Raw genomic sequence first — 14,091 nt, forward strand, 5'->3', positions numbered from 1 at the left:
CGCCCGGGCCTCGTCGCCAGGGCGTTCTCGCCGCCCCCGCTGCTCTCGTCCCGCTTCGCAGGTCCTCGTGGTCGGCTGCGGGAACTCGGAGCTGAGCGAGCAGCTGTACGACGCGGGCCTGTGCGAGGACATCGTGAACATCGACATCAGCGACGCGGTCGTCCGCCAGATGCGGGAGCGGAGCGGGAGCGGGCGGCCGAAGATGAGCTACGTGCGGATGGACGTGCTCCAGATGGGCTTCCCCGACGGCCTCTTCCAGGTCGTCTTGGACAAAGGCACGCTCGACGCCATCCTCACCGACGAAGAGGAGGCCACTCTAGCCAAGGCGGACAGGATGTTTGCCGAGATCAGCCGGGTCCTGCAGGTAGGAGGGCGCTACCTCTGCGTCTCCTTGGCTCAAGACCACGTGCTGAAGAAGGCGGTGGAGTACTTCTCCCAGGAAGGCTGGGTAGTGCGTATCCATGAGGTGGCCAGCAGCGGGGACAAGCAGCAGTTTGTCCTCCCTATCTTTGTCTACGTCATGACTAAGTTTAAAAAAGTCTCTGGCTCGGCACCACAAATCCTGGAGATCTGCCCCGAGGAGCAGGACAAGCCGATACGGGTGGAGAGCGCAGAGCAACTGGTGGAGGCAGTGAAGGACAGGCAGCATTACGCCCTGCTCCGCAGCCAGCTGAGCAAAGCCTGCAGTGGGGAGCAGCTTTCCCTGGATCTGTGCAGTAGAGATGGTGGGAAGCCTCGATACACTCTGCATGTGGTCGACAGTCCCTCAATGAAACCATCCCGGGACAATCACTTTGCCATCTTCATCAGTGAGTACAGCTTCTCACACCTGTGATGAGACGTTGCTCTAGTCAGGGGCTGCAAAATGGGCAGTAGTCCWGGCCCTGCTGAAATTGGAGCAGGAGAAGGGATAACCTGAAAAGACAAAGAGTGGGATTTGGTTGGTGTTTTAATCCCACCTTGTGGTGGGATGCATACTGCATGATTGTGCAGGCAGAGCTCAGTCCCAGAGCTGAGAAGATGCTGAGAAGTTGCCTATCTGGCAGCAGACAGATGCTGCCTGCGCTGCCTCTCCTCTCTGAGGTGGCCTCTGTCTGTGCTCCAGAGGCACTGATATTGGTGTTTCTTGGCACATTGCTGCACAGAGCAGGAGCACAGCAGAAGCAATTTGAAAGCATTGCCAGCCYGTGCAGCCGTCCTTGCCTGGCTTCCTGGCCTCCCTATGCCCTGAGCATGGAGCTGCTGGTATGCAGCAGCAGGGGGCTTTGCTGTGCATTTGCTCGTGCAGCCTGTGATCCGTGGGAGGCCGGGTTTTGACACCAGCAAGATGGATTTATCCCTCAGTCGGCTCGTTTTGCTCTTCTGGGCAACATGCTGGAGTTTTGCTGTGTGCTCCCAGGCAAATAGCTTAACCTCTGCGCCTTGCTGGCGACTACAGGATTGGCTTCATCTTTGCTTAGAGGCCCACAGCTGGAAGAGAGCAGGAGGTGAGCCTGCATGGCCGCTCAGGGTTGTTTGCACTAGAGATGTTCAGCTGCAGCCTGGCAGAGTTCAGCATCTCTGACCGCTTGCGGCTGCGATGCCACCACCCGCTCCCASAACTCTGAGAATTTTGAGGGTGCTGATCTGGCTTTGCATGTCACTCTCTCTGGAGCTCAGTGTGACCTGCCTGCAGGGAATGGAGGGTCCTGTCAGTCTCTTGCTTGATGTTTGCAGAGATATGTTGGCCTCTGCCAGTAGTGCCTGGTGTTGCCCACAAAGCCCAGGGCTTGGCAGAATCTGGAGATGAGAAGCGGAGCTGTCAGGTACCCCCTTAACGTGTAGGGCTACAAAGATGATCAGAGGGCTGGAGCATCTGCCRTACGAGGAAAGGCTGCGAGAGCTGGGCCTGCTTAGCCTRSRGAAGRGAAGACTGAGGGGGGATCTTATCAATGTCTACAAGTACCTGAAGGGAGGGTGTCAAGGGGACRGGGMCAAACTCTTTTCAGTTGTCMCATGTGACAGGACAAGAGGCAATGGGCARAAAYTGAASCACAGGAAGTTCTGCCTGAMCRTGAGGGGGAATTTCTTCCCTGTGAGGGTGACAGAGCACTGGCAGAGGTTGCCCRGAGAGGTTGTGGAGTCTCCTTCTCTRGAGATATTCAAGGCCCACCTGGACGCAACCCTGTCTACCATGCTCTAGGTGACCCTGCTGAGGAGGGAGGTTGGACTAGATGATCTCCAGAGGTCCCTTCCAACCTTACTGGTTCTGTGACTCTGTGATTCTATGAGACATGGCCTTTCCAGCCTCCTGTGTCAACCTGCTCCTCGGTGACAGAGCTTAGGTCTAGAAGCAAAGCAGGCTTGTCACAAGTCACACAGCAGGGTGTCATCATGACATCTCGCCTTTCCCCTGCGGTTCCTGTCTGGGAGGCCAAGGCAGTTGCTCTGGGGCTGGGATCCGCTCTGGGATCGGCTGACTGCAGCCCCCTTCTCAGTCCCGCAGGGCAGAGAAACTGAGTGGCTCTTTGGGACGGAGGAAGGGCGGAGGCAGCTGGCCGCCAGCGCAGGGTTCAAGCGCCTCGTCACCGTGACCCTGCACAGAGAGCAGCACTACGAGGGCATGGAGGGCATCCAGGCCGAGCTGTCGGGGAAGGTGATGGAGCTGGCACCACCGGGCCTCCCTGCCCGGCAGCAGGTGAGCTCCGCCACCTGGCCCCCTCGCTTGGCTTCCCTGAAAGCACTTCGCTGGCTCACAACGCCTCCAGGTTTCTGCCAGCAGCAGGTCTCTCTTCTGCGAGGGAGTCGGACTTGCAAAGAGACCTGACTGCAGTGGCGGGGAGGATGCTGGGCTCAAGCATAGCCACTCTTACTTTTTCTCTCTTCCCTGATCAAGTCCACTTTCTTTGCTTGGAGGGAAAATATCAGGTGCCTGGGCAGCAGGATTCGGTGTGAAGTCCTTGCCCTCTGAAACTCATGCATCCTCAAAGAACAGGCATCCTGAGAGCTGCTGTGCCCTCTTGAGAATCTTGGCTGTAACTTTTCCACCTCTTTTGTCTTTTTCTTCCTGCCCCATCTCCTCAGACACAAACTTTTCCTTCAAGAGCTTTCTGGGTGTCTGCACTTTGTGCCCTAACACGTGGGAGAGGGGAAACTCTGGGTAAGTCCCGGTGTCCTGTGCACTGGACCCAGCTGCCTGTGGCTACCTGGCCATGCTYCTGAGGCACATCTGCTTTGTCCCAGCTCTTTAGGCTCCGCTAGGATGGTGAGAGCTTCACGGCCTTTCCTGTAGCCTGCCTGCCTTCGCCTTAGTCCATGTTTTCCCTGCAGGTGCCTTTCTTGTCTGTGGGAGGCGACATCGGGGTTCGGACAGTGCAGCACCGTGACACCAGCCCCCTGAGCGGGGAGTATGTTGTGGAGGATGTGAAGGGGGATGATAAGTATTACTTCCGCCGCCTCGTCTTCCTCAGCAACAGGAATGTGGTGCAGTCAGAAGCCCGGCTCTTGGCCCCAGCGCCTCTGCCAGGTACACGGCGCTTGGCAAGACGATGGGAGAGATGGAAGGGGCTGGGGGAAGAGGCAGGGGCTGAGGGCGGCTTTAGACAGTGAGATCGATACAGGGAAGAAGATAAGAGTCTTTCTGGGATGTGTCTGCCTCATCCCAGGGTGGCTCTGGGAGCGCTTTTCTCTCTCTTACATCTGCATCACCAGGGCAGAAGTTGAGGGGAGGGGGTGGTTTGAGTTCCCAGAAAGCACCCTGTCCTGAGCYGGTTGGTGTGGTTGCGTTGCCTCGTCTCCACTTGATACCTCTTGTCATTCAGGCCAGAAGAAACGGAGGAAGGACAGGAAGAAACCCAACCCCACTGAGCTGCCTTCAGCCATYGACAAGAGCTACCTGTGCTGCGAGCACCACAAGGCCATGGTGGCCGGGCTCTGCCTGCTGGGGAGCCATGACTCTCTCCCAGGTAATGAGGCTGGTGGTGACTCGTAGTCCTGCACACACTGGTGGGACATGGGTGATCAGGATGCCGGCCTCATGCCTGCCTGCAGCACGTCCTGGGTGCCTGGCAGAGCCCCCATGAGTGTCACAGGCACCGGGTGGTGGGATGGAGATGCTCTGCCCCCAGTGTGTCCTGCCATGAGCTGTAAGTGGGTAAGGCGAAGGGCAAAGTGAGCTCCTCTTGCTGGGGAGGGTTTTTTTTTTTTTTTTTTTTTGCCCGCTAGAAGCGGCCTAGGGCACCCAGGTGAGCTGGTGGGACAAGAAGCCCGATTGCAGCTGTTCTGGTGGGTCATGCTGGTGCTCTCTGTTGTCAGGAGCCCCGCTCATGGTGCTGGTGGTGGGGCTTGGTGGGGGCAGCCTGCCCCTCTTCCTCCACGACTACTTCTCCCAGGCCCGCGTGGCTGTGGTGGAGATTGACCCCTCCATGCTGGAAGTGGCCACGCGCTGGTTCGGCTTCTCCCAGGACGACCGGATGCAAGTGCACGTCTCCGATGGCCTGGACTACATCGCTAAGCTGGCAACTGAAGGTACCACCTTGTGGAAGCACCTCAAGGGCCCCCACTAAGCATAGCAGGTGGGATGTGCAGGATAGGAGTCCCTGAAGCATGGGACACGCACAAAACCTTTGTGGAGATCCCACCTGTGCTCCCTTGATGGGCTTCTTGAATCCTCTGCCTTCCCAAAGGTCTCCAGATCTTCTGAGGGCTCCATTCCCTCCACCACTCTCTGCCTTGTCCCTCTGTGCCAGCCCAGATCTCAGATGATTGTGCCACAGTCTCTCTGGTATCTCCTGCCATATGTCGCAGGCTTCTGCATCACCAGGTCTCTGCAGCTAGCTTCCCTGTCCTTGCCCAGGTGTGCAGGGGACCCAGAGTTTGTTGCTCCTCCTCAAGGGGAGGCTGTGTTGGGTTTTATTTGGAAAGAGAGACCCYGCTAGGGAGAAGTGGCTATAATACAGAAGAGGGGTTATATTGACCATCTCCTTCAGTGCTTCCCCAGTGATYGTGTTGTGAGCACTGTGCGTGGATCATCACCCTGTCCTGCAGGGCTAATAACTCTGCTCTCCCTCCTTCAGCCCCAGCCCAATATGATGCCGTCATGTTTGATGTGGACAGCAAAGACCTCACGGTGGGAATGAGCTGCCCACCTCCAGCCTTTGTGGAAAAGCCTTTCTTGCAGAAAGTTAAAACCATCCTCAAGCCAGAAGGTATGAGGGGAGGTTTGGTGGTGCTCCTGCCCGTGCCTCARTGTCAGTGCTGAGCGGGGGAGAGCTGCTGCCGCCCCTAGGCAGGGCTGCAGAATGGGGCTCTATGGCTGCACCCRGTCCTGCCACTTGGGGCCTGAGTAAGGGGCTATGTGATGGTTTCCTCACCCTGCAAAACAGTCACTGTGGCCAGGATTGCTGCAAGGGATCCGTTGCTCCTAACAGACCCAGAATCCCGTTGCTTTGTTAGTAGATGTTGTGATGGCAGCAATGTGGTTTGGTAGAAAAAGAAGGTGGGCTGTAACTGGCCTGCGGTGTTGCTGGGTCAGGCAGGCCGAGAAATCACTGGCATTTAAGGTTGCTGAAAAGCAGAGGGTGTAGGTGGTATCTGGGAACAGATTGTATGGCTGCCTACGGCAGGGACGTGGAGCTGGGCCAAGGGCACCGGTGGGGTGTCRGTACTTGTTGTGCAGCCAAGGGCTAGTGTGAGAGAGGGAGCAGATTTCCGCACGTCGGGTTATTCCTGGCATTTGGCAAACGTTTGTTCATCCATTTGTCTGCCTGTGTGAGCCACASAGCCTGAAACTGGATGAGTCAGTGGACGTGCAAACAGGGGTGGTCTCTTAGCCCTCGTGAGAGCAGAGCACCCAGAGGGGAGGGGTTTGAGATCTTGAGGTGCTGATGCAGTTTTTTTTTTTTTTTTGGGGGGGGGGGGGTTACTGCTCTGTGGGTCACCTCTACCCAGCTGACCGTCCCCGTCACTTCTTGTCCCTGCTGCAGGAGTCTTTGTGCTGAACTTGGTGTGCCGAGACGCCCGGCTCAAGGAGTCCGTCCTGGCCACCCTCAGGGAGATCTTCCCGCTGCTGTACGCGCGCCGCATCGATGGGGAGGTCAACGAGATCCTGTTCTGTCAGCCCAGCCCCAAGGGGCCCCGGGACCCCACAGAGCTCCTGGTGCGTGCCCAGGCGCTGGAGGGGGCCCTGCGACAGCCCGGGCGCCCCTGGGACAGCTCCTACGTCCTCGCAGACATGCTGCAGGCTGTGAAGATCCTGTGAGAGGGGCTGTGATGGGAAAGAAGGGTCCCTGCATGGGTGCTGTGGCCACAGCCAGGACTGCCTTCTCTGCCAGGGGGCTGGCACTGGCCTGGCTCTGCCTGAAGGTCTGAAAGGCTCCCCACAGCAGGAGGGAGCCCCATGCAGCTGGCTGGGGCTCTGGGGCCAGACTATTTGCCAGGAGCCCCTTTAGCGTGGTCTCTCGATATGGGACTTTTCCCCCATGCTGGAAGTGGGGCTGGGGAAGGGTTTGGACTGGCAGGGGACAGCACAGCTGAAGGAGCCGTGTTTGGGAGGTGAGGAGAGGCAGGCGCTCCTGGGATCGCAGGATTGGTGTTTGGGACTGACCCCTATTTCCTGCGGTTTATCCCAGATCCTGGGCAAGAGCCCAGCCTGGCTGCCCRCTGGGATCCTCAGCTTGCGCTCGGGGCGGCTGCTCTTCCTGGGCACTGCCAATGCAGCCGCTTGATGCCGCTTTGCAATGCTGTCACGTTGTGGGGACATACGGCCCTGTTGGTGCAAAAACACTCTGCCAGCTGCCCCTTTCCCTTCCAGCACAGCTCCCTCCCTCTGGTTGTGCCTCTCTCCATGTGTCCACCACCTCCATGCAACCCCACAGCTCTGCCCCAAGCCTGGGTGTCGGGGTAGGGGGTGTGTGCATTTGTGCTGCGAGCTGTAACAATAAAATGCTCGGGCTGCCCTGCGGCCCGCTGGGCTTTGCCACGTGTGTTTCTCGCTAGCAGTGTCGAGCTATGGCCCAGGGAGGGTGCTGARCTTGGGTGACGGGACACAGAGGAGGCTGCAGCATCTCGGTGTTGGGATTGTACGTGGGAGGTGGGTGGCTCTTGGGTTTTATTTCCAGCTCTGCCACCGTGCATCGTTGAAGCAGGACAGGGARTTGATACCCGCCCTCCTGATAAAGGTGAGCTCAACCTTGCTCCCCAAGGACACATCCTGGGGGGGACCAGTACCCCTTGTGCCTTCCTGCTCCTGACTCACCTTCCTAAACCTGAACCCCAACCTCTGTTAGGCAACTCTCTGGCCATGATGGGGCAGGTCAGCTTTCAGGCTAGATTTAAAGGCATCAGGAAAATACCTGTTGAAGGCATTTGCAGGGCATCTTGTTCTTCTCGCTGTCCTGAATGAAGGATCTGTAGTAAAGGCTACAGATGGTAGCTGCAGAGCTAGTGTGTGGGACCTGGGTGCTTAGATACTGGCCCACCCTCTGCTGATCTCTTGGTCATCAGCAATCATTTCAGGGGCTGCCTTCCTACCCCCTGGCATAACAGCTTCTACCGAAACACACCTGAGATGCTGGAAGGTCTAAACRGCCAGTGCTCCCAGGCACCGAGGCACATGCTCAGGCAATGCTCTACTTTGCTGTCAATGCYGTGTCCTCACCTCGTGCTCCCATCTGCTGTGAGAGGACGTGTCTCCTGCAGTGGCTTTCCCAAGCAAGCCTTCAGCAGATGCCCTTTGCTGGCCTGAAGGCGGCAACACCATGCTGGAAGAGGCTCCGGGAGCCACCCGATCCTGCCATCGGCTGAGGCGTTGCGTGGCCACGGCTGAAGCTGCATCTCCGATGTTTCAGCGTCACGCGGCTGCTGGTGCCTCTCGTGCCGGTGGCAAGCGGAGCCCTGCGTCCTGTTGCCCGCGTGCCGAATCGCGGGGGGCGATGCAGCAGTGATGCAACTGCAGGGAGCACCAACAGGCGCTGGGCAGTTTTATGACTAATTGCATCCCCAGGGTATTAGTTTGCGATGAATCATCAGCCTGGATTTTGTCAGCAGGACCTGGGCATTTTTGCCCTGTGGGAAAAATAAATAAAGGGGCAGAGGGGACCCTTTATTATACAGCCTGGCTTGGCATACGCAAATTCCTTGATTGRATCAACCATGCTGCATTTAATCTATTTTTAACTTAGTTCTTCCGTTCTTGGCGTAATTCTGGTGAGGGAGGTCCGTGCGTGTGCCCTCTGATGCGAAGCACTGCGTCTCTCCCCCCCATAGCTCGGACAAAGGACGCGTTCAGCCCTCCCTCGCCCGGCGCTGCGCTTCCTCGCTGCTGTGCAACGCCTCGTCCCCTCGGCAGGAGGAAAGACGTCTACGAGGAACGAGGCAACAGCGAAATCTCGGTTCGTTGCAGCTGCCCTTGCAGTTACTGACAGCCCTGCAGGTTTGCTCCAGCAGTATGTCCCAGCTGCAAATACCTRAAGTTCTCAGCCGGTGGAAGGCTCTAAGGCTGGATGTGTGTTTGATGCGTAGTAATCTTCTCTCACGGCAGCCAAAACGCGTAGCTAACGTATGCATTTGGCAGCTGGGTTTCCGTTGCGTATTTTGGCAATGGACTCATGTTTACATCGCTTCCTTCTCGCTTTCAGGCACAGCCATGCTGTAAATGAGGGGATGGCATCGAGCGCTGCTGTCACTTAGCAACCTCAGATGGGCTTTGAAATGCTCTCTCTTTTTTTTTTTTTTCCCCTCTTGCTGGATTTCCCAGCACAAGAAGAGAGTGCCATGTAAATCACCGTGCAGCTCAGTCACGGGACCGTGCCCAGCCYGGGTGCAGCCGTGGGGGGTGCCTGCGGGAGCTGCTCTCCTGGTGGAGGTTTGGGGGGGGGAGGGGGGCATGTTGCCACCAGCTGAAAGTACDTTAAGCAGCTGGAAGAAATTTTGTGATAATGAAAGCTGTAGGTCCTGAGCACCCAAGCTGATTCCTCCAGCTGGGAAGGCCTCGGGGAGGGGGTAGCCTGGCCCAGCACAGCAGGGACGCTCTGCCCGGGCATGGCCRTATCGCAGCACTCAGAGGCTGCAGCAGCCTCCATGGACTGGGGGGACTACAAGGTGTCTTGTCCTTTGCTTCTTCCCTTGTGGAAGCACTTTGCATCGTGGCTGAGGAAGAAATGATGCTCGGGGGCTGCAGCTAGGGACAGCGCGGGGCTGCTGTCTCCACAGCCTGCTGCTTCGTGCAGGCAGCTGCGGCCCGAAAAGCTCTGCAAGGCTTCGGGTTTGCATCTGAACCGAGGAGGAGGTGAGGAAGGTCCCCGGAGGGACGGGAAAACCAGGCATAAAGGAGCTCACCCGCTCTAAAGGCTTCCTGGCGGGGAGGAAGCTGCTCCTCTGCGCGCTGCTCCCCACCGGGAGCCTTGGCGTTTCCTTGCAGGCAGGAGCCGTGCCGCCGCCTCTGCAAGTCCCCGCTGTTACAGTTCTCATGTAACTGCTTTTTCAGGCARTGATTTACACTGGGGTGTGTTCGTGAGGCAGCCTGGAGACCTGACCCAAATGCCCTCAAGTTGTTATTACGCTCCCTGGTTAGGGAGGAATGTCTCGGGGTGAGCAAGGTGGTTACAGCTGCGCCCAGCCACCCGCGTTTCTTTTACCATTTATTTCTCTGGAAGTCCAAGTGGGACAAACTTGCTGCCCATAGGTTTGATGGGAGCTTGAGCGCTCGCGGGCGAAGGGCTCACTGCTGAGCCTGTCCCCTGGCAAAAGAAAATGATAAATTTCCAACAGGCACAACTGACTGCAAGGTAAAAATAGCGCAGCGTGTTTAACCGGCCCGCGCAGCAGCTCTGCCCCTGCCATGCTCCTGAAGACCCAGGAAAATGGCTTTTGCCTGGCTGTCTGAYGTGAGTTTGACTCCRTTTTTATTTATTTTTTTTTCAAGGTTACAAATTACAAGAAGCTTGGCAAGGGTCCTGCTAGTACTGTCCCTGCTTTCCTTGTATTTAGCTACCCTTAATTTCATAAAAGGAATTCAGAAAGCCAGAGTGGGCTCASCACTGAGGTCTGGGGTCTTCTGGAACAAACTGTGGAGACATGTGGTAGGAAGAGCAGGGAGCTGGAAATGCAGAGTCCTCTGCTTTCTCTTCTCCACTGGTCTTTTAGAGCTGTTCAAAAGATGCACTTGTTATAGCGTGTGCATGMATAATAAAAATATTCACGTCTTTCCTAGGAGGCGGGAAAGTTAGGTCCTGGCTGCCCATGGCCTTGCTTTTGGGAGAACAGATTTTCTTAAGTGATGGAGTAGCCGGGTGAGYGTGGTCACTTAGCCTTCACTCAGCTTGGACAGAAAAAAAGTGTTTGGTTTGGAAATTTCCAGATTTGGCAGAATAATCTTTCTATTCTATGAAATAATGGTACATATTTTCCTATTATTAAAAAAAGAAAAACCTTTTAAAAAAAGTCGTGGAAGCAAGGATGTAATTTAAAACCCTAATGGAAAGGCCTGTTCCCAAGGTTATTAATTTCAAGGTGCGCACAGCACTGCTCCCAAGGATTCCTGCCTGGTTTTAACATTGCCTTGTCTCTCGTGTCGATGCAGTCGTACTGCCGGGCTGCTCTTTTACGGATCTTAATGATCCCACTGAGGGCAGTGCAAAGTGCTCCTRCGCTCAGGCGGGGAGAGGTCTGCCAGAACGCAGTACTGCTGCTCCTGAGTTCCTGCCTCTGTGGAAACCCAGTAGTTGGAGRAAGGCCAGAGAGCTCCTCTAATGCCCCCAGGCACAGCCTGCACAGTCAGGGGTGTGTGTGTGTGTGTGTGTGGGGGGGGGTGTTAAATGTTGCTTGCAGCGCTGTGAGTGTGATTTCAGCCATGCGCGCTGCTTTGCTTCCACGATTTTTTAATTTTTTTTTTCCCCTGGCCACTGCCGGCGCTGCGCTCCCGCGGTGTGTCTGTGCGGGGTTTACTTCTTCTTGGTCTGTTTTCACTGTTACAAGTTGGTCTCCCGTACGGATCGACTTCTTACGTTTACTGAGAGCTCTGGCCCAGAAGTTTTGATAAACCTCCCGATCGTTACCATCCGCCAGCCAGCGGATGCTGGCGGTTCCCTTCYGTCTTGCTGTCCCTGCAGCGTGAGGCTGCTGTTTGCCTTAACGCAGAGGACAACTGTCATCATTGCAGGACTCCAAAGCCGCTGTTTCCGATGTCTCTGTGCTGTGACCGCTGCTGGTAATTGCGGACAAATCCCATCTCCGCTGTTTGCTTGCAGGTTCCCAGCGGCAGCGTGCAGTAGCGCTGCTTGGGCCTTGTTACCAGTGCGTTTCTCAACCGGCCGTTTGCTAAGGGGCTCTGTTGCACCTGACCGCTCTGGCCCGTGCTGGAGCGGTCCCAGCTGACTCGCTGTCGGTGGAGGCCTTGCCCGCGGCGGGTGTCGGGCCGCTGCCCCCCGCCGCCGCCGCCGCTGCTGCTGCGTGCGGTTCCCCGGGCCCGCACCGGCCGCCCGGGGGGCGTGGCCTAGCCCCTCTGGGGGCGTGGCCTGGCCGGCCCCGCGGAGGCCCCGCCTCCGGCGCATGCGCAGTGCGCCGACCGTTACCTGTCAGCTGCGGCGGCGGCAGCGGAGGAGGAGGAGGCGGGGACGGACGGGACGGCGCGGCGCGGCGGGATGGAGGGGCTCATCCCGCTCGTCAACCGGCTGCAGGACGCCTTCGCGGCGCTGGGCCAGAGCTGCCTGCTCGACCTGCCTCAGATCGCGGTGGTGGGCGGGCAGAGCGCGGGCAAGAGCTCGGTGCTGGAGAACTGCGTCTCCAGGTGAGCCGGAGGGCGGCGGGCGCCGGGACGCCCCCGCCGCCCCCAACGGCTGCCTCCGCCGTCCCCCCCTCCCCCCACCAACGGCTGCCGGCCGCCCAACGGTCCCCTCAGCGCGCGCGCCCCCTGCAGCGCCCCCCCCCCCCAACCGACCGTTCCGCGAGCCCGGGCGGCGGCGGGGCTGGGGCTGCGCGGGCCGGGGGGTTCGCAGCATGGCCCGGAGCGGCGGGGCTCGGGGAGGGCGGCGGGCGGGCCCGGCGCTGCGGCGGGGCAGCGCCGGGGCGTCCTTGGGCGAGGATGCTGCTCTGCGCGCTGCGGGAAAGGCAGCGCCGCTTCCGTGCGAGCCGCTTCGTGCGTGCGGCCGGGCAGCGGGTCTGGAAAGAGCTGTCTGAAAAAGAGCGTGCCTGGCTGTGGCAGCCGCTTCTCACGCTGCTAACGCTTACAGCTCATCCGTTCCTTCGTATGTACGTACGGGTATAGCATCTTTGCTTAAAATTGCCCCAAAAGCAGAGAGAGCGAGCGAGCGAGCGAGCGCCTAAAGATTTACCTGGCCCTGCCAATGGACTGACTTTATCTGTGAAGATCTCTTGAGATAAACATGGAGTTAAGTGTCGTTTTGTAAAGTTCTGCTGTATTTGCAGCGAATTGTTGTTTGCAGGCTGTTAGAGAGCACTTGTGTTTTCAGAGCATAGCCACAATTGCTAGTCTGTATTTGGGATCAAAAGTATAATTTTGTCAGTGATTTGTGAACTTTCGTATGCTGCGATTTTCATTAAAATTAAGATTAAATGCTTTGTCTCTACAACTGGCCATATCTCAAAGTGGTACACCTCTTGATATGCAGTATAAAAATACCGTATAGTTGTTGTTTCTGTGTCTCAATTTCGGAATTTACTCTTACTGTGTTGAATTTCAGTTCTTCCTATTCCTTCTACATGAAGGCTAGAGCTAATTACTAGCGTTGACAACATTGCGAGTCTCTGGAGTTTAGAAAGCACGGGTGAGGTCCTCAGAAATCACTATTTACCATTACATTATTAGACTTGTCTTTAAACAAGGTGAAAACACCTTTGAGATCTTAATCTGTTTGTCCACGAAGCTCTGCAAAACATGGGTGCTGAGGAGGGGCAATCTTCACGCTTCGGGCAAGTAAGGATATTTTAGTCCCTGTCTCAAAGGCTTGTCTGGGGCAGCACCTGCCTGGGACTGGSGCTCAGGGTGGTGGGCTGTGGGCAGATATTTTTGTCTGGAGGCGGCGGTGCTCTTGGAAGAGGTTACTGCTCCCAGATGCATGTTGTTGCGCGGCTGCTGGAGGGCTCTCCTCCATCTGATCCGCAGGTGGAGCTGTTGCTTTGAGTGTCTCCCCCCCACCCAAATCTCCCCCGAGATTAGCCAGGCTAGAGCAAACAGAGTAAATGAGAAGGCTGTGCTAATCTGGTTGATTTGAACAAAAGTGGGTTAGGGCCTCCTGCGCGAGGGAGACATAGACATACCTAGCAAGAACTATGAAGAAATATTAAGGCAATGATTTCTTTCACTTGAATAGTTATTTATTCTGCACCTCACAGACTACAAGAGAGTCCCTTCCCTGAAGATTTACAAACTGGTGTGATTTACAAACACTGCATGACAGTGTTTTTGTCATGCAGGAGCTGGAATATGGATTTTTTCAAACCAATGTGAGTTCAGCATGATTGTTCTTTTGCAGTAACTTGTTGAGATGGTACCTCCCTATTTGCAAGTTTGGAGCCTCTTACAAATGTGAGATTAAAATGCATTATTTTAAATCTGTTTCCATTAGACTGAAGCAAATGTATTTTACTCATGCCTTTACTCTTGTCTAAGTGATTATGCGTGGCCAGCAGATGTGTGGTTATTTGCTAAGCCGTGAGAACTTGATTGTGAATCAGATAAGCAAATATCCATGAGGTAGGGAGGGCATTTTGGTCATCAGATCAGCAGATAAAGCAGCCTAGCTCTCTTTCTTGTATTGTAGGATATTCCTATTTTTACAGATCTACAGGTAACACCTTTGATAACGAAGCTGCTTTCTGAAAACAAGAAGTCTATTATAGCCGTGTCCTTCTTACTATGACCAATACAAGTAGCTTGTCTCAATGTAGAGATGTGTTGCCCTCTTCTAACTCCGTATGAATCACTATTGTTAGCAAATTTTGAGCTTTCAGCCTACAGAGTGACAGTTAAAATCTTCTTTTCCTCAGAAACAGCAGTTACTGGTAACAGGAAAACGTACTATCCTCCATGTGGGGTCTCTACAAATACGCTGTTGATTGGTTACTTGAATATTTGTTAGTGGAGTTCTAGTGAGA

The 14,091-nt window shown here is 55.9% G+C and overlaps 2 protein-coding genes across 9 annotated transcripts in view; both read left to right on the forward strand.

The window, feature by feature from the left end:
- Positions 1-4: 4 nt before the first annotated feature.
- Positions 5-6,951, forward strand: METTL13 (methyltransferase 13, eEF1A N-terminus and K55; the record flags this gene model as incomplete). Its single annotated transcript, XM_085300289.1, has 7 exons — positions 5-809; positions 2,478-2,677; positions 3,310-3,505; positions 3,801-3,944; positions 4,294-4,506; positions 5,055-5,186; positions 5,964-6,951. Coding segments are annotated over 7 exons (1,965 nt in total), but the record flags the coding sequence as incomplete, so codon positions are not given.
- Positions 6,952-11,600: 4,649 nt separating this feature from the next.
- DNM3 (dynamin 3) overlaps positions 11,601-14,091 on the forward strand; it is a 187,100-nt gene continuing 184,609 nt past the window's right edge. For all 8 annotated transcript variants that reach the window (XR_014895264.1, XM_085300254.1, XM_085300256.1 and 5 more), the window contains exon 1: positions 11,601-11,764. Coding sequence is in view for 7 of the 8 variants with exons in the window: in XM_085300254.1 (XP_085156380.1) it covers positions 11,619-11,764 (146 nt within the window). In the remaining variant the exon portion in view is untranslated. The remainder of the gene's footprint in view (positions 11,765-14,091) is intronic.

Source organism: Rhea americana, unplaced genomic scaffold (genome assembly GCF_003343005.1).
Source record: "Rhea americana isolate MKP2758 unplaced genomic scaffold, rheAme1 scaffold_162, whole genome shotgun sequence".
Lineage (NCBI taxonomy): Eukaryota > Metazoa > Chordata > Aves > Rheiformes > Rheidae > Rhea > Rhea americana.